This window comes from Lissotriton vulgaris, unplaced genomic scaffold (assembly GCF_964263255.1).
Source record: "Lissotriton vulgaris unplaced genomic scaffold, aLisVul1.2 SCAFFOLD_797, whole genome shotgun sequence".
Taxonomy (NCBI): domain Eukaryota; kingdom Metazoa; phylum Chordata; class Amphibia; order Caudata; family Salamandridae; genus Lissotriton; species Lissotriton vulgaris.
In genome coordinates, this window is record NW_028255715.1 from 39,435 (window position 1) to 65,418 (window position 25,984).

At 43.8% G+C, this 25,984-nt stretch overlaps 1 protein-coding gene across 1 annotated transcript in view; it reads left to right on the forward strand.

Annotated features, from left to right (window-relative positions):
• The window catches only part of LOC147659027 (cadherin EGF LAG seven-pass G-type receptor 2-like), a gene marked incomplete at its 5' end in the record, with an annotated part of 105,820 nt that overhangs the window by 29,489 nt on the left and 50,347 nt on the right, over window positions 1-25,984 (forward strand). Inside the window, 8 exons of the mRNA XM_086952026.1 lie at window positions 4,194-4,379; window positions 6,727-6,840; window positions 8,449-8,623; window positions 13,779-13,920; window positions 15,855-15,975; window positions 20,570-20,753; window positions 21,876-21,977; window positions 23,242-23,336. Coding sequence (XP_086808152.1) covers window positions 4,194-4,379; window positions 6,727-6,840; window positions 8,449-8,623; window positions 13,779-13,920; window positions 15,855-15,975; window positions 20,570-20,753; window positions 21,876-21,977; window positions 23,242-23,336 — 1,119 coding nt within the window. The remainder of the gene's footprint in view (window positions 1-4,193; window positions 4,380-6,726; window positions 6,841-8,448; window positions 8,624-13,778; window positions 13,921-15,854; window positions 15,976-20,569; window positions 20,754-21,875; window positions 21,978-23,241; window positions 23,337-25,984) is intronic.

Consider the following 25,984-nt stretch of genomic DNA (forward strand, 5'->3'; position numbering starts at 1 on the left):
TGGAACATTTTGGCCCCAAGGCATAATTCCTCAACACATAGGAGAATGGATCATCTTAAATCCTTCACGCCCCTAGAGACCACCAATAGGTTTGACCTGTTTAGTGGCCTGGAGGACTGTGATTGAAGCCAACTAGTCACGGGGGAGGTGGGCGAGGGAACATGTGGAGATGCAGGGGGGGATGTGGGTTCGTGTATGGTGGAGAGAGGTTCTACTATGGACAAACTGCTTAAGGGGTATAACGCTGCCCGTTATTCCAGTTGCAATAAATTCAATATTGGGCAGATTCAATGTAACCCGGATTCCTTTACCTCGGGAGATGGTATCATAACATCCATAGGCTCATCGATGTGTGGTAGTATTCCCCGGTTATTCGATGACCCCATGATCAGGAATGTAACCCCTCTTCACATGAGCCCTCTGCCCAACGAGGCTGCAAGTTCAATAGAGAGAGGTTATAAGCTGGGGAGTTGGAATATTGCTGGGTGGAATAACAAGATGGATCGTTTAGGGTGGCTAGAATTTTTAACCCAATTCGACATCTTATGTCTCCAGGAGACCTGGGCGACCGAAGATGTCCACCTTGATGGTTATGCTGCCTATAATTGTCAAGCCCAGCCATCCAACATGGGTAGAGCCAGTGGCGGGTTGGTGATACTGCTTTCTGTGAGGCTGCCGGTACAAGTGAAAATCCATCTGACTGTTGGTCTGCACTCGCAGTTATTATGGTTGCAACATAGGAATGGGCGGAATGTCCTAATAATAAATCACTATAACAATGTTTTTAACCACTCAAATACTGTTATGGTTGAAGAACTTGATGCGGAGGTCGATAGGCTGTGTGGCCGTAGTAGAGTGTCTTTTGAAATTCTGTGGGGAGGCGATTTTAACATTCACATGTGTCCCTTTGCCGGCATGAGGGTGTGTGGGTATGGTGGGCAGGTTGGGGAAGATCAGGCCCACTTCCTACATTCGGCCTATGGTGACTCTTTAAACACTCTCATGCTCAAACTGGATCTATGTATTATGTTACCTGGCGTAGACAGTGAGGGTAATCCGGTACCAACCTTTACAGGTAGGAACTGTGCGACGGTTATTGATTACCTCATCGTCTACTCCAGTATTATGGCTTTGTGTACCTCCCCTGTAATAGTAGACTTAGCCCTTAGTGACCACAACTGCCTAACTATGTATCTTTCTTTGTGGGGGGATAAGTCAAAGGTGTCGCATATTACAGTGACAGACGTAGTTCCACACAGATCAAATGGCCCCAGAATTAAATGGGGTAGGCATAATGAGGAACGCCTACTAAGCACCATAGTGTCAGCCTGTTTAGATGAGGTAGAATGCTGTCTTGTACCCGACAAAGGTAGTGCCGACATATTAGCTAATTTTGATACCATTAATAAAAATATCGCAAAAATCCTAACTGGTAGAAAACCTAAAGGCACTAGGACTACTAGTGGATGGTTCAATAAGGAATGCACTAAATCCCTACAAAAATTAAAAGCCGCTCTTAATTGTAAACCTAGGGATAGGGAAGCAGTTAGGGCCCTGAGGAGGGATTATACAACTCACCTGAAGGCCAGGAAACAGGAATTAAGGAAAGAGGCCTGGAACAACCTGACTATGGCAGTGGATTTTAAGGATGCCAAGCTATTCTGGTCCACGGTCAATAGTCCTTTTCTTCAGAAGGATGAAGCCCCGGTATTGTCTGCCCAGGTAAGCGAAGAACAGTGGGTTGCTCATTTTTCCAGCATTTTTAACCCCAATGGATTAGACGCAGGGAGTGATAGGGATGCTGTGGTTGCCACCCCCCTACCCCTTAACATTACAGTCACTGAGGTTGATGCTGCCATTCGGTGTAGTAAGGGGGGGGAAGGCACCGGGCCCCGACGGGGTACCCGTCGATCTCTATAAAGCTGAGGTATCCCTATGGAGTCCACTGCTGACCAAGGTGTTTAATGCAGCAGCAATGACCCTGGCCCCACAGGCCTGGGGGGAGTCCATCATTATCCCTATTTACAAAAAAGGTGCGAGAGGAGAGGCAAAAAACTATCGCCCAATTTCACTCCTTACTGCCTCCCTAAAAATCATGAGTAGGGTATTATTGAGCCGTTTGGAGGACTGGGTTGAAGAAAAAGGTGTCCTTGCGGACTCCCAGTTTGGATTCCGCAAGGGGTTAGGCACAATAGAACAGTGCATAAACCTGGACCTCATCATAGGCAAATATACACGTGCTAAGCAAGGCTCGCTGTTTCTTTGCTTTGCGGACCTCTCCAGTGCCTTCGACCTGGTTAACCATGGTCTCCTGTGGTCAACTCTACTGGATATGGGCGCTCCACGGGAAATCATTTACTTCCTGGCCCAATTGTATAGGAACTTATCGGCAAAGATACGTTATGGGCAATTAGGTGAGTGTTCCGCCAAATATTCCGGTAGGCTCTGGTATTAGGCAGGGATGTGTCCTTGACCCTCTTCTTTTCTCCCTTTTTATTAATGCCATTGAGTCTGAACTACGTGCCGACGGCATACCCATTCCGGTATTGCTTTACGCTGATGACACGGTTCTACTTTCGAGAACCCCTCTTGGGCTGCAGAAACTCATGAACAAATTTGTGGATTTTATCTATGGGAGAAAATTAAAAATTAACAATTCAAAAACCTTTATTATGGCCTGTGGTAAGAAAGTCAAAAACCTAAGACCTTTTACAGTTATGGATCAAATAATACAAGTGGTTGACAAATTTTGCTATTTAGGTATCACTTTTAATAGTGGGGGGATGTGGGCGTCTGAAATGACTAATGTAAGAGCTAAAATGGGCAAGTGTGCCTTTGGCGTATTTAAGTTTGCATCTAAGCAAACTGTGAAGCGCTCTGATACCTTCGGGTCTTGTTAGCGCTATAGAAAACTTCTAAATAAATAATAACTAAGCTAGGTTCTAGGCGGATACCCGACATGTTGTACTTATATCGCCATAAATGTGTTGCCCTGGCCCTCTATGGTTCAGGTGTATGGGGCCATTGTAATCACAATATGCTCCAGGTGGAGGAAAACAAATTTGTCAAAAAGCTTTTGTGTTTACCACCCTCTGCTTCAACCAAACTGATCCACCAGGAGGTTGGTCTGGAACATCTCTCTGATTTGATCAGTTTAAGACCACTTTTAGTATGGAGATCTATTTGGATCAAGGAGCAGACGGGGTTCACAAAAAAGATCATTTTAGATTGTCTCCACATGGATAAATGTTCCTGTATCGCCTGGCTCAATTATATTATTCGTGTATTCAAAGATGTCTTCAATCTATTTGTGTGTGATAACCCACTCTGTGTTATAGACATCCCGATAGAGAAAGAGCTTAAACATGTATTTATGAGGGCTAGTATTGTAAAGCGTAATGCTGCCACCGCTCAGTATTCTACACATGTTTTTTACGATAGGTATAACATGTTAAAACCGGGATTCGCCGGATACCTTAAAATGGTTACCATTCGTTCTCACCAATATGTACTGAGAAGATTGCGGATGGGGACTGTTCACTTGCTTGTTGCGTATCCACATATTAAGACTCACACTATCGCCCCCTGTCCATGTGATGGGACTACAAAGCAAAGCTCGGAGCACTTTTTATTGTTATGCCCTTTTTATCTTCATCTCCGTAAAACCTATTTGAAACCACTTTTTAAAAAACACAATGTATCCACTATTGAATCCGCCATGAGGCTTTTATTTGGACTTGATTCGCAGGACATTTGCTTTTTTACTGCTGTATTTATTTTAAAGTCGGTACACCTGAGGAATAATATGTCCTTTGATACATGATTATTTTTAAATCAGCTGTATTTATATGTATTTTATCGACTTATGTATGTATGTACTTTTATGATTATTATCAACAAATGATCGAATAAAGTTTTTGAATTGAATTGCATAGAATTCCACAGTCACAGAATCCCGTAATTCCAGTGGCTCTGCCTATGGATGTGTAAAACCTTGTCAAAAAGTGTACGTTTTATCGTGTCCAGATTTTTAAGTATTTGTCTCCGATAATCACCAGGGTTTAACATTTTTTATATTGCATAATATGGGTGCATTCAATGGACGGGGGTGGTGTGGTATGATGTGTAAAAGACTTTGCGACCGATCTCTCCTTTTCTGTGTCCCTCTTCTTTGCCTTGCCTCTCCTGTGCAGTTAAGTGACGGCCATGCGGTGATGACCCTCCACCGCACCAGTAGTCGCGTGTCGATGCTGAAACTGGACCATGTTAAGGTGAACGATGGAGACTGGCATTACCTGCAGCTGGAGATGAGAAGCCGGAAGGACAGTCCAGAGGCCCATGGCGTGGCAGTCATGACCTTTGATTACGGTCTCCATGAGGTATGAGGAAAGGAGGGAAAGAGCGATGTGCAGTGGTTTACGTAACATTAGCCCCCGTAGCCCGTGTGGTGTGAAGGGGGTCCCTTCTGGCACTATGCATGAGGGGCAGGCCCCTGGCCTGAGAATTCCTGACTGGGTCTGGAACTTAGGGCCCCCCATGTACTTTGTAGGGGAGCCTCCTCAAGTTTTGTTATGCCACTGGCGATGTGCAGCACCTCTGAATGTTGAATATTCCTGTACTGTCACCCTATTGCTCACAGCTCCACCACAGCATCGCCCAGTTTACAGCAGCATTCTATTTCAGTACAAGGATCCCCGAAGGCGTCTGTCTCGACACCTAGGGGCCCATTATGATGTCGGGCGGATTGCCCCCGCCAGGCTGGCGGTAGCCACTGCCAGCCTGGCGGGGGTAATCCACCCGACATCCACACTCTTTCCCCCCCCCCGCCATATTAGTATGGCGGGGGGGACCTCGGCGGACGGAAAGACCGTCTGCCGCTTTTCCGCCCCGGTCGCCTTGCGGTCTGGGTGGAAAAGGAATATTATGGTGGCGGTTACTATCAGACACCGCCACCCATATTATGATGGGCGTCTGTAGGTGCCTTTCCGCGGCGACGATGCCGCCACGGAAAGGCATGCGGTCGTCACTCTGGGGGCCCCCTGCGGGCCCCCAGAGTGAAGGAGAGGTGGGGGGTGCACACGGGGGGTAACTGTGGTACCCCGCTTAATTTGCATAAACAAAGCGGCAGGCATCGCGCGGTGCCTGCCGCTTTGTTTATGCAAATGCTTAAATGCATTTTTAGCATTGTGGCGGGCGGTGCCGAAAGCACCGCCCGCCACAATGCTAAAAATGCAGGATGTGCCCACCACTGTGGCGGGAACATCCTAATACCCCCCACGGGACCCCCACCCTTATGGCGGGTGGTCCCGAATTCCGACAGGATGGTGGGCGGACAAAGTCCGCCCGTCATCCTAATGAGCCCCCTTGTTTCTGATTGGTAGCATCCGGATATCTTAAGGATTTTAGGGCCCCTGGGCCAAATGTATTTTGAGGACCCCTGTTCGGAACAGCTTTGGATTTATAAACAACTTTCAATTCTTTCATGTCCTCTTTGGCCAGTTTACTGACTGTACACAGATACACTCGTCCAAATACTAAGGGAAATTTTTACGAAATAGTCAAGCAGAGCAGCAAGTCACCTTGTGCTGCACTGCATGACAGGGAAAGGGCAGGAATGCACTGTATTTAAGTCAGTATGGCACATTCCTGCCTTTTTCCCTGCGCTGGCGCCCATTTGGCAGCCTAGCACCAAGGCATGCACCCTTGCACCAGATGCAAGTGTGGGGTGCCTCTTTTGCATATAAGATTGTTTTTTTGCAGGAATGGGCACCTTCCTGCACAAAAACAATCCCCTAAGGCAGCACACACAGAAAGGGGAAGTAATGAGTAGATATAAAGACATTTCTCCTCGTTAACACCTCCCCTGGTAAGGCATATATTTTTGACGCATTCCCAGATTTACCAGAATCCATGGAAGTTGCATGTGAACATCCACACAAAGCCCTTAAAATACCTTTTCAGGGCAGAGCAAGGTAAAGCATCAATTTGTGCTCCGTTGCTTTACTCCAGATTAATGGAGCCACCCAGGGCCACGCAAATAGGCCTTGCGTTGTTTCATAAATCTCATTAAGGTTTGTGTTCTGCATGTACCAGGTTGTGTGGTGCAAGCGCAAAGCAAACTGGGTCTTAAATATTCCCCTCAATGTTTTTAAATCTAATAATCAGGGATAACAATGTGTGTTTTCAATATTGTAACACAGCAGCCGCTCACTAATATTACTGCAAATAATCTCGGTGACATCCTTCCTTTTCTCATATGTGAGGCCTTGTTTTGATCTAAAAGAAACTGTTTAATGGATGTTGTATGAAACATAAACACATTTCTCTGCAAAATGTCTGTAACAGACTTTCACATATCACTCACTTTATAAATAAATGAAAGAAAAGCGGTATTTAAAACAATCTGTTTAAGAATTATTCAAGTTCATCAGGGCAAGACTCTGCAGAATGGAGCTGGCTCTATCTGGGGGCCTTCTCAAAGACTTTGGCCCTGGGCCAGAGCCCACTTTGCCCATGCCTTAAAAAGTCAATTCAGAACAGCACTGGCTGCTGTTTCAGTACTGAAATGTACCTGCAGCTCGACTGTGCACGTGCAGCCAGATCAGCAGCATTCTTAGTGCTGGTTCCTCGCACACAGGTACAGTGCACCAATAGCTGGCTCACAACACTGTTGTTTCGGAGCTGGCCCCCCCACCCAGTTGTTCATTTTTGCTCTTTTTCCTGTAGGTTGTCGTGGACATGAACACCGAACTTCATGGAATTAAACTGCGTAACTTGAGTGTGGGAGGTGTGGCCAGCGAGGGCGGCGGAGTCCAGCAGGGTTTCCGTGGATGTATGCAGGTGAGGAAGGGGTATGGCCTGTTCTTTAGCAGTGTACCTGCACATAATGGGCTTATGCAAGTTGCTTCTAACCTGCACGTGTGCATGACATGAAGCACGCTACCTCCTAGCTGGCTCAATACTATGTTCCACTATAAAGGCAGTTGTTGCTAATGCTGTGTGAGTGTTCTCTATATAGAACGTTTTTACTGTATATGTCTTCTGCTAAAATGTGAACAGTTTCAAATATGACCTATTTTCAAAAAAAGTGCAAGTCTAATGTGCATTTTTTAGGTGATCTGGTTGCACAGAGGCCCAGTTCATCTGTAATGCACCCAACTAGTCCTGGCTTTTTAGCCAACACACAGTGCATTATGGGACCTGCAATTTTGGTTTTATCATGGCTTTGAAGTTTATATATCTCACACTTGCCTGGGTAATAAAATAATGCACATCAGGGGGGGGTGTTGGGAAACAATACAAGCTAATCTACATTAAAATGAGATTTACACACATACCATTACATTACATTCCTATAATAATTACATTACAATTCAGGTATTTACAATTTTACCATTATTAATCACAGAGAAATAAGTGTGTTGCCTAAAATCACACGATTTTCCGGAAAGAGCTGAAGCCAGGCGTTCTAAATCTGGTCCCAGCCTTCCACAATAAGTAGCTTGGTTTCTAGATCACATGTCCTCCCATAGACCACATATCCTTCCTTAAGTCAAAAATCGCATGGGAAGTGATGTTGGCTAGAAAGCCCGGACTGACTATAGGTGTCACACATATTATTAGACTAAATGACCTCTCCGTGGATATCTCTACGTCATGGATGAGAATGAAATCATGGAGCAACTCTCTTTCATAGACCTGCACTCTTCACACCTTGTGGCGCATCTGGAAGCTCATTCCTGGCACTTCCTCCGCTTGGTATGTGTTCAGGAATCTAGGTTTATTCCTTACGAGATGGGAAAGGTTGCATGTGCTATCTTGTGACTAAGAGATGCAACTTCTTGAACACCTTCACTCCCCTCACAAACTTGCAACATGGCCTTACTCACTTTTACCCTTTTCTCACACAAAGTGACAGACTTCACTTGCACTTTGCTGGCCTGTCCCTCATATTGTTATTCTTCTTTCACACAGTGAGCTTCTTTTCACTCTGTCTCAGCAGAACCACAATTTGTGTTTAACTGACGGTTTTCCCTGACATTGGCCCCTTCCTGTCACACGGAGTGACCTCCCACTAGACTGCAACCATCCCCCCGGTTCCACCCACTCACCTCTCCGTCACCTCGATCCTTCACCATCTTTCTTTGGACATGGTCAAATTCCTCTCACTCAATGACCCTCAACTCGCTGTTTAACCCTCCCTTCACAGTCACCTAGCAACACATACAACTACCCTAACACACTGACTCTTCATTTGCACAGTCACAACCATGCAGTGACCACACCCTTTCCCTTTACACCTGGTGACCCTCCACACATTGCAACTTTCCTAAAAAAAACAGTCATTTATAAACTAATACAAAATAACTCCCCGCCCACCCAGTCACCCTCTTCAAATACTTTTTTGATGTTTATTTAGTCCTCTTCTTTTTTTTGCCTGATGGACAGGGAGTGCGCATTGGTGAAACCTCAGCTAGTGCTGTGGCCTTGAATGTTAACCAGGCCGAACGAGTGAATGTGGAGCGTGGCTGCAGCGTGCCAGACCCCTGCGACTCCAGCCCCTGCCCGGACAACAGCTACTGCAACGACGACTGGGATAGCCACTCCTGCAGCTGCGATCCAGGTAAGAAACGTGGTCACCGAAGAACGAGAAGATCCAGGTACTGCGTGTGTCCACAAATTGGCCCCCATGCAACATGTTAGTGATGGTTACAGTTTTAACATCACTTGGTTCATCTAGTCATTCACATCTCCAGAATTCGTAAAGAACTGCCCTACTCTGAGATGTTCAAAAGTTGCTTCAGACACCTATTTGTTATGGCCAAGGTGCTGTCTCTGTAGAAGTCTAAAATGTTTCATCTCCCAGCAAGCTTCAACTTTCCCTTGGGGAATGAGGTGTCACCCTTGGAAGAGTCCAATCTGATGCCTTTATCCTCCTCTCAGTCACTTTCACTTCTGAACATAAAATGATCTTTCAGGGAGGGAGATCCCGAGTTGTGCAGGAAATGATCTGTGATGGACACTTGCCTCACATAGATGCCAGCACAGCATGGACATGTCTTTACTTTTTTAAACTTGTACTTTTCGGACATTGTTGTCTACTTTTTCATTCATCCTTCCCTGCTATTTCATTGGCCTTCTCAACCACCCCTGAGTTCTCTCTTATTTGTTTATGTCATAAAATAAGGGAGAAGAGAAAGAGTTTGAAGGTGATTTTATCATCTACCGCAAAGATAATACCGCAAGGATAAATATACAATACACTAGACAAGGACCACTGTCTGCACAGACATGAGGGGAACAATAGAAACCCTATGCGGTCATTACAACTGTTCGAAGAAAACCCTAAAGGACATTGCTTCATCCCTTAGATGGGCCCTTCCGTGCTGTGTCGTTGGCTTCTCTCAATCACCTCAGTGTTCTCTTTTATTTATAGCTCTGTGCTTATTGTCTACGTTTGAGAGTCAGCAGAGAAAAGTTTAGATTTAAGTATGAGTAAAGAACTCAAGGGAAACGGTACACTACCTACAGCTAAGAGTAAACTTTGTATCTAAGAGTACATAAGAGTAAACGTTGTATCTGGTGTTTCCTAGTTGGAAAGCCGTGGGACTGGATGGAATACGCAGATCATTTAATATGTATTAGGAAGGGGAAATCCATGTTTTTCATGTGTTCCTTGAAAGTAAAAAAGACTAAAATGCACCAGACATATTTTAGAATTCTAGTTCGTACCCTTCATGCTGAAATATATGTATTATTAATACCGATCTAAAATAACCTGTAATCTGTTTCTTGAAATGAAAAGACATTAAAATGCACCGAAGTATAGCCTCAGGCATAGAACTGGCACAAGTGATCCAAATGCCTGATATTAAATTAAATATTATCAAGACTTCAAATATGGCATGGTGCCAGAAAGCAGAGGAGGGAATTTATGGAGATGAAGCAAGAATAGAGCAATTTGGCAGTCTGAGGATCTGGGCATTGTTGTGCCATGGCGGAATGCTTCAAGCGGATTCTACGCTTTTAATATATTTAAGTTACACAGAATTTGGATGGGGGACTGAGTGAAAACGTATCAGCTGCCGGAGACGTACTTCTTTGTAAAATGCATATATAGCCTCTGTTTTTATTATTTTTTTAAACTGTATTAGCAGATAGTCTAACTTGTTTTTAAACAAATCTTGAGAGATTAATAGCTTCGTATAGTTTAGAAGCAAGACACGCATTGGAAAAAAATACCTATGCAAAGTTAAAATAATGCAAGACACCATTACTGGGCCTTGCTCATGCTTCATATAAACATCTGTCTTTTTTATTCAGATTTGGTCATACTTTATGCCACTTGTATCCTTTACCTTGGGCAGCTTTCCATTAAGCTGCAAACTAATTTTTCTTAAAAAAAAATATATATTTGACTATATATTGTGAATAACAGACGTGACAATGATGCTTTATAGGGTTCAAAAAAGTGACCAGTTTGTGAAATGCACACAACCACAGGAAGTAGTTGACCAGCTGTAATTATTTTAGGCCTGAGTTCAAAGCGCCCCTGAAATATGTAGCAATTGAATTTTTCTGTGTGAGACAAAGCATAGAAAATAAAAAATACACATATTTGGTAAGCAGCTATTTAAGTTTGCAGTGTCTGTCTTCCCTTCAAGATTTGTTTAACGAGTAAAATTTGCAAATCTGTTCAATAACCAAACGTAAATGTGCTTGGTATGTCCACTCTACACTGGGACATTACCTTACACATTTAAAATGTTTAACAAATGTATTTTAGTGCATCTGTGGCACAAGAGCTAAACAATTGTAGAAGCTATTTAGAAAGTAATGCAAACAATAAAGACAAATCACCGCTCTCTACTTCCTTTAAAAATCCACTTTAAGCAGAAAACGATAAATGCTGCACCTTTCACTCTTCAAACCTTCCAAAAAGTATTGTAGCAGTGCAAATAGGTACCGTATCTAGCACTCCTAAAACTTCACAAATCCTTTTCTCCAGACAGGCTTGTTTGTCGCACTGCTGAACATTGAGCCGACATCGCCCATGATCGAACTCTGCATCATTGGCGAAAAGTCTGAGGCAACTCTTTGCTCGTGGAGTTGCAGTTCATTTCATACGTCAGCAGCACGTGCAGTGGCTACATCACTGTGTTGACATCCCCAAGTGGTCGACTAACTGCCATCCTCTGTTCTCATAAAACTTGTTATGGCTCTGTGCGCAGTGTTTGTCTCCAGTCTTTAGCTAAGCTAGCACGCTAGTTAGAATCCGGAGCAGATTTTAATACTATTTATTAGGCACATGTGACACAGTGACCAAACTGACTGTAAAAGAATATAAGAAAATAATGCAAACAATAAACGAAAATTGTCTTACTCTGCCAGTTTACAAAATGGATTTTAAGCATCATAAGGCTACGTATTTCAAAAACAGTCAGTGGTGCTGCAACAATTTTCAGACGGGGGGGTTTCGCCATCAACTTCACAACAACAAACCCACCGGGATTCTGAAATATCCAAGAATCACTCAAAAAACAAGTGTAGGATATGAGCCACGCCCATTCAGCAGGAGAGTGGTAAGGATGTAGTTTGTATCTGGTGTTGCATTTTGAAGCCCACCGTCACAAATATATTATTAACCCCTTAGCTGCGGTGGCTATTCCGCCGCAGTGCTAAAGGGGAGGGGGGCCGCGCGGCGCTCCCGTGCTCATGACAAAACTGCTCCGTCACGAGCCTCGGGTGGGCTGTGCTTGTGACGGAACGGTTCAGTCACGGCACCGCATGCTTAATAGAACGCTCAGCGCAGGCGTGGAATTCGCACCGCGCAGGCGCGGCGAGCGGGCCGTGACGGAACCGTTTCCTCACCAGCACAGCCCACCCGAGGCTCGTGACGGAACGGTTCCGTCACGAGCACGCAAGGGGTTAAAGTATGGTGTGGTTGCTCACTGTCATTACAGAGAGCACAATATCCATTGAATGACCATTAAATATGCACTGACATAATGCTTTACTGCTAAAACCATATAGCACACAAATGATAACGTGTGGAAATTGAGTTTCAGCTAATATTTATAGTTTGCACATCACCAAGAAACATTTCTTGGTTTATTTTAATCTTATCACAATCGGTTTGCATCACATTCCAGAGTTAGAAAAAATGGCTTCATTTGTGCTTTCCTGTTTATTTAGTTTGAAATATTTGTACAGTTAATTTATATTTACATTTTTTAGTGCTTTCGAAGAAAGACATCCTATAGCCTTTACTTTTACACCTGCAGGATTGTCATAGTTCACTTTACATAATGCTCACACTTGGCAGTAAAAACAGAAAAGTGAACGCCGGCCTCCGTCTGTCTTTGAACGCACAGCAAATGTGTCAAGATAAAAAAGATAATCGAAAGTCATCTTTTAGGCTCGTTCACGGATATTTTGGGGGTGGTGCAGTACGACCCCACCCTGTGAAAGCAGAACTACCATTCCCCTAAACATCCTAAATGTAAACATTGTAAAAGTGTATATATATATTTTTTTAATTCTTTGAATACCATGCAGGCAGAGAATATTCTCGAGTGATCTGATAGAACCACTGGTCTAACTCGCGACCTCTCGCTTGGTTAGAGAGCTGAAGCAAACCCAGCACCCGTAGAGCTTCAAGTGCTTCCATAACAGTGTAAGGAAATACAGCAGCAAATCACTCTGCTGGTTTTGCCAGCTTGTCAAATAGTTCACACACAATTTCACCCTTATGAAATGTGTTCTACCTCTATAGAGCTGAACTTTGATCTTTGACTAAATTAAAGGTGCCAGTTCAAGGTCCTGGGTGGGGTAGATGACAGGAAAGTGATGATTGGGAAGGGAGAGCAGGGGAAAAAAAGAAGTGACAGCCAGGGCCACTGGGAGCCTTGTAGGGTGTATACAGTGGCATGAGAGACATCAGAGAGGATGGCTGAGAGGGAGGGTGCGGTAATGTACTGAAAGCAAATGAGTAGGATGGGAGCATTAGAAGGAGGGACAGCAGGAGTGAAGGGAGAAAAAGAGAATATAGAAGCAAGGCCAGTGTTGCATGGAGTGACCAAAACAACACACAGGGTAAAGGATGGTTAGCCCGCTATGAGTGCTAAAAGTGAACTGATTTTAAACAATGAACACGAAAGGAAAAATAGTTCCCGGTCTTCAGCAGTGGAAAGATGCAACTCATCCGTTCAAAACGCAGTGAAATCTAAATGCTCCTCTGGGCGGCATAATCACAAAAGTAGGAAGGGAAAACTCCAAGTCGGAACCAGGGAGCTGAAACAGACAAAGCTATTAAATCATGAGCTTGGGGCAAACCTAAAGCACTCACTTCAGTACATGGTAAAGTATTAGAAACAACAGGTCTACAACAGCCGCTAAGGAGAACTGTATGAAGGCGTACAACTGAGTTTTAATGTGAGCATACCAAACAGCCAACTTACTATTGTATATGTGTTTTTTGTGAGATGTTCTATTTTGAGCTCATTTGGACCATTGATGGCCTAGCACCTTCTAGATGAAATTACTTGCTTTTTGTGCTCCTAATTCTCAATGCTCCATGCATCATGGAAATCTGCTGTAAACAGTTTACCCCTTTCGTCCATAACAAATGCCCATTATGCGTCAGTAGTGCTAAGAGACCTACTCTTGATTGGACTTTGCTGCACTCTAAAAAGCATGTCTGTTGTGTTCTGTTCGGACACCATAAAGGGTGCAATCCATTTCATTCTAGGTAACCCCCTCTTCTTTCTGTCTCACAGGTTACTATGGTGACAGCTGTTTGGATGTCTGTGCCTTGAACCCCTGTGAACATCAGTCCCTTTGTGCCCGAAAGCCCAGCTCATCACACGGGTACACATGCGAGTGTCCGCACAGTTACTTTGGACCATACTGCGAGAGCAAGTGAGTGAAAGTCAGCTGAATATTAGGGCAATGGTATAAGATAAGATAAGACCTCTTTCTCAAGTTCATTGCAGATAGATATTTTTTGGCCAACCAATAGATGCGTCCTATCTTCTCTCCAGGAAATGTTCCTGATCATGATAGTGGCAGAACCATCTTGAACGTGATACGTATAATAATGTGTCACAGTCCAAAATCGCCACTTGCTGTTCTTTTCCCAAACTTGTGTAATATTCCGCAAATAATGAATCCAACAACATTATAACATCTGGTTGTTTGTATGAGAAATTAAAGTGCACACTTTTTGATCCACAATAATGGAATATGTTTAATGAAGGTATATTGCATGCAGGCAAACATGTTAGGTGGAATGGTCAGATGAGGCAGAGGCAGCAGAAGAGGTGAGTAGTAATAGATTTTGAGCTCTGCTCCTGTAAACATCCTGGTAACTTCAGACCGGCTCTCTGTGGTGCTGCTCACTTTAGGATCAGAGTACTTTCGCACAGTTGTTGGGTTTGCATCCAGAGCAAGAGTCCCTCGAGAGTTGTGAGCAGAGTTGGACAGCAGAAGGATGCTAAGGGCAGCTGCTTGATATGAGCAGAATTGGAAGTTTGTGCCTTTTGCTTTGTCTATGATGGTAGGACACATTACTGTACATGCTGAGGTCCTGTTGGTGCCTAGTACTGTGCTCCTGCTGTTGGGAAACACTGGCACTAGTGCTGTACCTGTGCAGTGGGGACACTTTAGTGTTTGTGCTGTCTCTGTTCAGCAAAGATACAATGCTGACCGCTGCTGGAACTATGTGCTGAAGACACATTTCTTTAAGTGTTGTACCAGTGCAATGGCAACTCATTGGTGCCCAGTAATATATCTGTGCAGTGACACCTTTCTGCTCTATGTATTGTCCATGTGTACTGGAGACTCCACCTCTAGAGCTGTACCTCACCATGATATCCAGTGACGTACCTGTGCAGTGAAGAGGAATGCGCTGTACAGAGCTGTAACTGCAGTGGGAACACATGCTTGCATAATACTGCACCTGTGCAGGGTTTTTCTGATGTTATCTATTGATGTGCTTGTGAAGTGTAGATACCCTGTTGTCTTGTGCCATACCTGTGCAGGGAGGAAAGACTGCTGCTTAATAATGTACCCATGCAATTGGCACAAATTAGTATCCTGTGCTTTACAGTATGTTTATGGAATTTCTATAGCACGAAGCTAGGCAAAAGGCAGTGGTGCGCTGTACATAGTCAAAGACAAGCAGCACAAACTCAACGAGTAACTGGAGATGGAGCTGTGTTGAGATCGGTGGACATTGCTTTCATTGTTGTACCTGTGCAGTGTGGACATATTTCTAACCAGTTCTGTGCCTGTACCGCGTGATACTTTGAAATCCAGTGCTGTACCTGTGCAGTGGGAATTCTTTGTTACCCATTGTTGTAAATGTACAGTGCAGACACATTGTTATCTAGTACAGTTGGGTTGTCTTGTTGTCTAGTGCTGTAACTTGTTTGTGGGGACCTGTATTACAATCGCAGGCGATGCTGTAAGCTTTTTATTCAGTTTTATTGTTCACATTACAAGTAACTGGGTTAACATTATTGTCCTGAGTTTCTTTGCTGGGGTTTTTCTGAGAACCTGCAGGTTTTCTAATGTAGGCACTGTTGTGCTATCCCGTGCTCGTACATACACACTCTTGTCAAACCGGGTTTAAAAACTTCTAGTCTGTGTGTTTAAAGGGGTTTATTAATGCATATCCAACCCATAATCCTCTTGATGACTGCCTGTACCCTGAACCCTCTGCATCAGACGAGTCCCGCCTGTGCAGCCAGTAGAGTGTACCCACAGCTTCCAGATCCTCCAGCTTCCTTATTTTCACGACTAGCCACCTTTCTTGAGTGAATGTGTTTTAACGCTTGCACTTTCTCTTGCAGGATTGACCAGCCCTGCCCACGTGGCTGGTGGGGACACCCAATGTGTGGTCCTTGTAACTGTGATGTCGGCAAAGGCTTTGACCCTGACTGTAACAAGACCAGTGGAGAGTGCCGCTGTAGGGTGAGCGCCTTGGTGTGGGACAGGCTGTGAAATTTGTGATACATTTGTGATTGATGTGGGGTGTAAGATGAGGTCTAGACAGCATAGAGGTGTGTAATTGTGTTGAGGGGAGGAGAGGAGTAATGGGCACAGTGCTGGTGTTTCCTGGGAAGGGAGGTGGTTGGTTAAGTGCATAGGTTGGATAGTGTAGAAGTGAGGGATGGCTAGGTGGGACCAGTAGAAAGGTACGCAAGTTAGAAGCAGGGTATGACATTGCTGGTCCTTAATGTGGAGCCGGATGAAGTCAGGAGCAGTGTGTGACCTTGAGGGATAGCTGGCTGATGTGAATAACATAAAGAGTGAGGCAATGCGTTGGCTGATTCGGAAAGGGGAGTAGTAGGCAATGTAGAACTGTGCAGAAAGTGAACAATTCGTGTAATGGATGGGGTGTTTTCTGGTCGAGGAAAAGGCACTGTCTATCAGTGTGACATGCAGTATAGAGTTGTGGGCAAGAAGAGACAATGGCAAAATGTTGCAGTCATTATTAAAGAGGTGTGACAGCAAAGTATGACAACAAGATGGGCAGCAAAGAGCAGCTGGTTGAGGCGAGTTGCAGACAAAGTGTGACAGATAATGCCAATACGCAAGTCACTAAAGGCATGGGGCTAACTGTACTGGAGGGAACATACCACAATACACCAAATATGTAGGGTTCCTCTAGTAAGCTTTGTTGGTGACACAACCTGGCATCAGTCCTTCTCAAGGTGCCAGGAGCAACAGCCCACTTTGGAATTCCCTTAGCCTTACAATCTATCATGGAACCTACACATGGAATGCATGCAAATAGAGTAGAACTTAAGATGATGTACTTACATCAAAACACATCCCCTTCCCTTCACTCATAAACAAAAGAAAATAAAGAGAAGGAAGAGAAAATGAAAAGGGAATACAAAACAAAAACAAAGAACAGAGTAGCTTATTCTAAGATGTGACAAAATCCTTAAGTTAAGCAGGCGGTCTCCGAACTGTAGAACCACATACAGTAGTTGGTACATCACCCATGGAGGTGGGACCAACTCACCTTCTTCCAGCAAAATCCAAACCAGAACCAGTACTGTAGACACCTCTAACTTTCTCATCCTTCATTAACATCACACCTGAACACCCTTCATCCCCCATCCTGACACAAACTCCTCCTTTCTGATATAATGCCAGGTCACAACAAAGTTTCCCACTCTGTCAACACGGAAAGGACCCCTGAACTTAGAAAGCCCCCTCACAATTCTTCCTGACTTTACTTTTACCCAATCTCCTATGTAAGTTCTGTATTTTTCACTTTCAACGAGACCATTTATTTCTTGACCTTCATTTTTCATCCAATCCTTCAACCAAGCTGGCACTAACTTGGTTTGTGGCATCCCCCCACACATTTCCTGAAAAGGAATTTTCTGCTTAACGCCATGAGCAGTGGTGCGATAGGCCCAAACGCTGCTGGTCACCATTTTCCTTACATCACAATGGTTGGTAATGGCTAGTTGTATGGTATCCTTCACCAATCTATTGGCCCTTTCTACTATACCATTCTTTTGCGGGTTGTACAATGAGGTGCTAGAGTGTTGTATGCTAGATAGTTTAAGAAAAGTCATCATTTTATGTGAGGTGACAAACCTTAAAACCCCCCCGGACATATCTGCCATGGGTCCAATGAAATCCAAGCATATAGTATGCCAGGGCCTTCCTGGGTCTTCAATGTGCCCCTCTTCACCTCTGCATCCTAGTTTCAACTTTTTTTTCACTCTCCTTACAAATACAACAAGACTCCACCCACCTTTTGACTTGTTCATCAAGACCTGGCCACCAAAATGCCTCTTTAAGCCTCCTACTGGTCAAACCTTGACCTAAATGGTGTTCATGGGGTAAGTCAAACAATCTGTGTAGTTAACCTACAGGAGTTATCCCCTCATTACGACACTCTGACCACACAATGACATTTCATCTACAATTTAAAAGTATGGCCGCACAGCATGCTCTCTCTTGATGCTCCCTGCTGAATCAAATTGCCAACCTCTTTGAGAACACCATCTAATCTCATTTCCTACTCCCACTCCACTAAGGTGAATGCTCCCAGGCCACAATGTACTGCATCCTGCACTGAAGCTACAGCACCCTCCAACTCCCACACTGCTACACCATCAACACTTTCCCGATCTAAAGGCAGTCTAGGTAGGCAGTCTGCCTGTACATTCTTCCATCCTTGTACAAATTCCACTACATGAGGATATTCTTGAAGCCTTTCTGCTAACCTACCTAGCCTAACAGAACCTTTCCCCGCTCCACCAGATGATAGTATCTTTATCATGGGGTTGTGATCAGTGTGCATGGTAAAAGTAGCTCCCCACAAATAAACACGAAAAATTCAGCACCCCAGGCAGCAGCTAATGCCTGCCTTTCTATAACTGAATAATGCCTTTCAACTTGTGTAAGAGTACGCAATGCAAATGCAACTGTTTTCTCTTTCTTTCTGTGTATTTGGGATAACAAGGCAGCTAAACCAGTTGCACTTGCGTCAACAGTCAAAATGGACCTCAATTTATTATCAAACAAAGCCAAAATTCCAGCATCACAAACTTCTGTCTTTATATTGTTGAAACACACATGCTGCTCCTCTTCCCAAACAAACCTCTCTCCTTTACGCAGTTTTCTTAGACACTCAGTTTTATTCACAAATATTCATCGAGTCCTAGAAAAGATCTTAGTTGATCTTTTTCTGTTGGAGCAGGTGCCAATCTTATAGAATCCAACAAAGAACGTTTTGGTTTAACACCACCATTGGAAAAATTTACTGGAGGGAATATACCACGATCACCAAATATGTAGGGTTCTCCAAGTGAGCTTTATTGGTGACCCAACCAGGGGTCAGTCCTTCTCATGGTGCCAGGAGCAACTGCCCACCTTGGAGTTCCCTTAGCCTTACAATCTATCATGGAACCTCCAACATGGAATACATGCAAACAGAGTAGAACTTAATATTATGTACTTACATCATAACACTAACCACTAACCGTGAGTACCAGAACAGCATGCTTACCAGCCTAAAGCACTTCAGTGTCTCTTCAGGGGTAGTAAGCTCTATATAAATGCAATTACAGTGCAGATGTAAGATGTGGTCAGCTTGTGGGATGCAAGAAGCAAAGTGTGACATTTGAGGAGAATCTAGGTAACATGAGCATTTGACAGATTGTGAAAGTGTGATAGGCTGTGAGGGGTTGCTAGGTGAGATGAGTGTTGAGTAGGGAAGGTAGATCCTTCTCACATCTGACTCCTAGTCTGTGGAATTCCCTGCCTATAGAAATGCACCTGCTAACTGATGAACTGGCATTTATGAAAAAACGTAAAACTTGGCTCTTCCCAAAACATTCTCTACACCCTGACTGCACCTTCTCCTTAGCGCTGGGAAGCCTTCGGGCAGCCATGCGCTCTATAAATCCATAAACATAAACATGGGTATTGAAGTGTAAGTGGGTGAAGTGAGCAACAGGAACAGTGCCACATTCTTATAAGCATGACTGAATGCTTTGAATAAAATGACATATGGCAATGTGAAAATGAGGGATGGGTTGGTGAGGAGAATAACCATCACAACTGATGGACATTGACGACTGGTTGGGAAAGAAGAGTTTCTGGTAAGTGTGTCTGTAGGATAAAGGCTTTATACACGAAACAGTGGTTCCTGAGTTAGTGGAGAATGTATCTGCAATAAATATAGCCTCAATAAGTACTGTATTTTAGCCAATATCCAGCCGAACAAGACTGCGAATTAAATAACAGTGGGAAATAAGCCTGTATCCGTGGACCCACATATCAAACAAACAAAGTAAAAGGCTCAGGCAGTTTGCAGTTGTTTCCAAAAGGTAATACGTAATAGAAAAAAACAACAATTATGAGACGCTCACCTTTACACAAATTGCACATAAGAATCACTGTGTATAAGGTTGACAACGATGTTGACGGTGTTTCGATCCTTAACTGAAGGATATAGGATCATCATCATCAGGACTTTTATATATAGTGCCTGAAAACAATTGCATGTAATTTACTTCAGCGTGGCCCTGTGGGTAAGGGCTTAAATGACTGTGTCCGGATTGCAAGCGAGACCCATGAACCCTGGAATTAGGAACTTGGAACGTGTCACAGGAAGATTTGAAATAGGCGAGATGGGTGTCCTCGCAATAACAATACCTATCGGGTTCCTTACATGGTAGTCAGGAAGTATTCGTTCTCACAATGGGAGCAATGCTGTACTGGACCCAGGTTGGCGTGCAGTGTGAAATTGGACCTAGTATGGAGATGCTAACAGCATACTGGTGTGGATGCAATCCATGGAGAGGATAAATACTGACATATGCTTTGGAGGTATGATTTGTAGGTCACTAAAGCCGAGGTTTTGATGATATAGGGTACTAGTGACTTTTGCATGCCAGTTGAGAAGTCATCTGACTTTGGGAAATGCAAGTGAGGATTGGGGTCTGTCAGAGAAAAGCCACACCACCACCCTTATGTTTCCATTTGGGTTGATGAGCCACATTTTTCCATAACGACTCTCTCTTTTTTTTAGGAAAATCATTACCAGCCTCTGGGGACTGATCGTTGCCTATTGTGTGATTGCTATCCCACGGGGTCGCTATCCCGCACATGTGACACGGAGAACGGACAGTGCCAGTGCAAGCCAGGTGTCATCGGTCGGCAGTGTGACCGCTGTGATAACCCCTTTGCTGAGGTCACCTCTAATGGCTGCGAAGGTCTGGATTACCTTGCTCAGTAGCCTTAATGTTTATGTAAAGATCAGTTACCCTGTAGCAATGGTTTGTCAGTAGGACATCTTCTGTCGTAGAGTGATATGATTATGTAATACCACACAGCATCATGTGAACCTTTCAAAACACCTTCAAGCTACTACTTTATTAGCCAATTCACATCATATAAACTGAGAATTCAATGATTTCTGATTGAATCAAATGTCAAGTGGCTGCTTTGCTGATGTCACAACAAGAAAAAGAGACATATGTTTAAGTAATTTTATCTACTACAATGATAAAGTAGATAGGAAGCAAAACAGGTGAAATGAACAATAAAGCTATGTAAGAACGTACAATAGCAAACTCAAGTTGCAAAACAGTACATTGATCGAAATCGTAATGTTAAAGAAACATGTTTTGAAACACTGTAAGTGGTTGACGCGATAAAGAGTAGTTTGTTATTGAGACTGTTCTTCTAATTAGATTTTTATTTACTGGATGGTTGTGCAATAGACACTTAAATAATACAAAGCAGAATCGTTGCACATTTTTTTCCTCTGTCCTCTAGAACTGTTATTGTCTGCTCAACCTCCCTTTAGTGCAGTAGTAAGTAATTGAGCGTAAACCCCCACTCTTCTGTATCAGCCATTTCTTTATATTGCTTATTTCTTTCACTTTACGACTTCGGAAGCATTAGTCTAGGCTGCATGATTTGTAAAGCTGTGCCATGCTGCTGATATTCTACTGAGTGTGAAGCAAGGTGGATCCTCACAAGAGCTGGACTAGATTTAGGGGGTTTTGAATTTTGCTTCTCTAATGTAGAGGAGGAAGCCAGGGAGATGAATAGGAGTCCTGAAAAAGGCAGTATTATTAAAATATCAAGTTTTTTTTATTTCGACTTAGAAAAATATCGAATCCATAATATCAATTGTCAGTGTATAATTTAGGTAACGTTTTCTTGGTCAGTGTAAGTTTTCTCTTTTTAACTTAGTACTGGTGTATCTTTCCTTTATAAATATATTGTCACTTCATCTTTGCAAGCGTACTCTGTGTGTATTCCCCTTATCTGATCCCAGCTTGAATCTCTTGAATGTTTCATCCTTTCTTTCATTCTCCTGCTTCCAGTGAACTATGACAGCTGTCCACGCGCAATAGAAGCTGAGATCTGGTGGCCAAGGACCCGCTTTGGACTGCCTGCTGCTGTGCCATGCCCAAAAGGATCTTTTGGTAAATATTGTTTCATGAGCTCCTGCTGATATCTGACATGGAATGCAAGGTGGTGAGTAGTGCTGAAGCCCAATGTATATGCTTCAGAAATTATTATGCCGTAAAAAAAAATCTGGGGTGTATGGATACCTTATAGAAAGAATCGCAATGTGCGTAGACCCAGGAACCAGTCTGTAGTTCAGTGACATAGTCCGTACATCCTAGAGTTTCTTATTAGTTGCGAGTAGTGCATTTATGTTGGTTTTCTCATTATGTTCTCATACGTTTTAGTTCTACTTTTCTCACTAGAAATTCAAATATTAGAAGACAAAGAAACAGCTAGGGCAGAATGACATGGACTAATTTGAGATCCTTGTAACCCAGGGCATAGAGTTTAGAGTGTGGCCTGAGAGCCTGCTTTGTATTTCATGGTTCTAGAAGATGCCATATAGCTCTTGCAGCGAGAAAGTAAAATATAAACTAGGGCACAGGGGATGAATGAGTGCACAGGCTGAGCATAGTGAGGGGAGAGTAGATTTTAAATCCAGTATGAAGGTATTTGATGCTGAGTAAATCAAGGACCCAACTGATAAAAAGTAATCCTGCACACAGAGTGTAGAACCTATTGAAAAAAGTGGCTACCATAGTAAACACTGTTCTGAAGCATAATGCACTTCAAGAGCATTCTCAGCGCAAAGCTGCATTACCTGATTGACGCTATAATTAGAGTAGCACTCTGCACTATAAGGAATCTCTTAAATTAAGGTGTTTGTAAATAGGATCCCGCCCATCCTCATGTTCTGCATCCATATCTTGGTATGTATGTGTACAGCATAATTGGGAAGGGACAGTCCAAAAATACTATTGCTTGCCAATGAAACTAATTGAAAGCTTTCAGAGTAGAGCTAGGAAGAGTTCCTTTAAAATGTACTCTCATGGGCACGGTCATGATACAAGACCATATTGCTCCTGCTAGTTCGTTTGCATCTAAACTGCCTTAGGATCGTGTTCCACCAACTGCATGACATACAAGATTGAGGAAGTGGAGAACGATTTCAATGGAATGGAAAGAGAATGCAAATCCTGACCAAGCAGGTCGAGCATAGCCCAAGGACCCAGTGAAAGAGAACAGGCCATGGGCACAGTGGATAGGCAGTAGACACTAGACCCCACAGGTAGCATCGAGCATGGTCCCAATAGGATCAGGGTAGATTGCGCAAGCAGACACTGGAGCCACAGATGAAAGGCCACTCCTGCTGATTGCTCCTCTTTGTTTTCTTTTCAGGTACAGCAATCCGTCATTGTGATGAGCACAAGGGTTGGCTCCCTCCCAGCCTCTTCAACTGCAGCTCTGTGGCCTTCTCCCAGCTCAAGAATTTGGTTAGTAGTCTCTCCTTTTTTGACCCGCAGCCTAGCTTATCCACACCAAATAACGGGTGGCGTTGCAAGTGATGAGCCTTTCATGTTCTCTGAGGATTCTTAACCTTAGTGGGCACTGTGATTTCTTGTCACCATCATCAACGTTCTGCTGGTATTTGAATCTCACAGCTCAGGTGTAACAGAATACTGTAGCAAAGGAAATATTATATGCCTGTGTGCCACTTGACTAAGAAGAAAATAATTCGCAGACTGTTTGTACTGCATAAACTTGCCAGGTGTATTTATTTTCTTATGTGATTAGACTTGATTATATGGATACATTACTGACTTCGATTTATAGGTACTGTTGACACTCAGACTTACTATTCATACAGCGCTAGCAACATAGAGCATAATAGATACATTTAAAAGGAAAGAACTTTGTCATCAATATGTTATGAATTCTAAGCAACTAATGATCTCGAATATTTGTTAAAACATGATTAAAAGAGCCCTGTTTTGAATGATGTCTGGAATTTCAACAGATGGCTACATCATGTGTATGTTTGAGGGCTTAGAATGACAGTTTAGCTCCTTGAGAGCCCACATTGTTTTGCTTAACAAGTTCAGTCTCAAAAGTGAGAGCTCTCAGAAGAAAGGTTTTTGGTATTGACTTTCCTAAAGAATCTTTGCTAAAGTTTTTAAGATATCTGGACTCTTGCCAGGTCTGTCTAGTCAAATGACTTGAATCAAGGTCTCAAGTAGTGCCCAAAGTCTGATCCGTGGGCTGAAGCACAGCACTCTCTCAGATGGAGGCATGTTGACAACACTAGCATGAATCCTCATAACAGAACTGAGCAAGATACGAACAAAACCCAAAGGTACCACCATGCCCACTTTCAGGTATTGTATTTCTAGAAAAAAAGCATATTTTGGCCTAGTAATTACACAAGAGCAGCTGATACTGCTATTCCAACATGCCACAGGAAACCTTGATCTCTTAATATTGGCTAAAACATTGCTTCATGAAGTTTCTCATTATGTAATGGAGTTTCAAGTGCTGCCTGATTACTCAATTTTTCACCTGGACACAATGCGTAAAACTGTTTGGGAGCTGGAAATTATACAATAGAACAGTTAGCCCTGCTGCGTTTTGGTTGCTGAATTCCTGCTTTTCAGTAACTTACGGTTGAATTTAAGGCCATTGTAGGAAAGTAGCCCCTTTTCACATGGTCACCCCCAGTTTGTTTCTGGTAACTGATGTGATTTCGCCTAGAAGTGACCTGTGTTCCTGCTAACCAGGTCCCCAGTGCCAGAGCTCTTTCCCAAAACCGTACAATTATTTCCACCAATGGGCAAAACCTTTAACACCCTCTGTAAGTAGTAAATGGTACCCATGGTACCTAAGGCCTGAGGTGCCCCAAGGGCCGCAACACAAAATGTGCCACCCTAAGGGACTCCTCACCAAACACATGCAAGTCTGCCATTGCAGGCTGCGTGTCGTGGTGTTGACAAAAGTGAAAACATGACATGTCACACATCCATGTATGCCATGTTCCCTAACTGCATGTAATATTTGTAAGTCACCCCTACAGAAGGCCTGATAGCCCTAATTCGGGGTGCTGAATATTACATGCAAGGGCATACCTGCTTGAGCAGATATGCCTGTGTGCTGGTCAGTCCTATTACTGCCTGTCAAGTAACCAGAGAAGCCATTTTAAAACATATGCTGGACATTGGTGAAAATAAGAATTCCCCAGCTATATGATGGCTTCACTGAAGATGGGGATGTTTGGTATCAAATATCTCGTATTGATAAACCCACACTGATTCCAGTGATGGAATTATCAATACAAGCACCCAAAGGGCACCTTAGAGGTTTCCCCTGAAAACCTACCAGCCTCTGGTGTACTTTCTGACTGGTTTCTGCCAGCCTGACACCGAGACACTGTTCTGGCCTCCTAGGGTGAGAGCATTTAGCTCTCAGGAGACCCAAAACAAAAGCCTGTCCGGTAACCGGGTGTACCACCCCCTCCCACAGGATGACATGCTGATTAGCCTCCGTAGGCCGGCAAGTTTCAAAGAGCTGCCACCATTGGAATGCACATCTGGCTCCCCTCACAGGAGAGGAAATTACCCCCTTTGTCCAGAGCCCCTTTGGCACCTGGATATGTGAAAAAATTAGCTAGTTAGGTAGGCGTACCTCCCCAGGCTAGTATCACCATTATGGTGGGCTAACCTGAGGTGGACACACATGTTCAAAAGTTGTCATCTTTGTGATGGCATCCTTAGGAATTCTGTTGACCTGAAGAAAGAAGATGGATGGGAAGAGTCGCACTGCAAGAACAGAAGACCCAGCAACTGACTTGGTGCCAACCCTACTGGCCTGCCTGCTGCCTTCGCCTGTTGCACCAAAAGTTGACTTGTCCTGCAACTGCTTAGTCCCCAAAACTCATGAGACCTGACTGCCTTTGCTCAGCAAGCAAGACCTCCTGAGGGACAGCAGACCTGTCCCCTAAATCCTGTAGACAGCTAAAGAAAGACCAAGGGGACTCCGGCTCCTCAAAATCCAACACTGCCGAGCACCACTGCACCCGAACCACCAGTCCGTCTCAAAGTGGGCATGTGGTGTCAGCGTGGCCCCCAAGGTACTGAGTCTACTGTGGAGT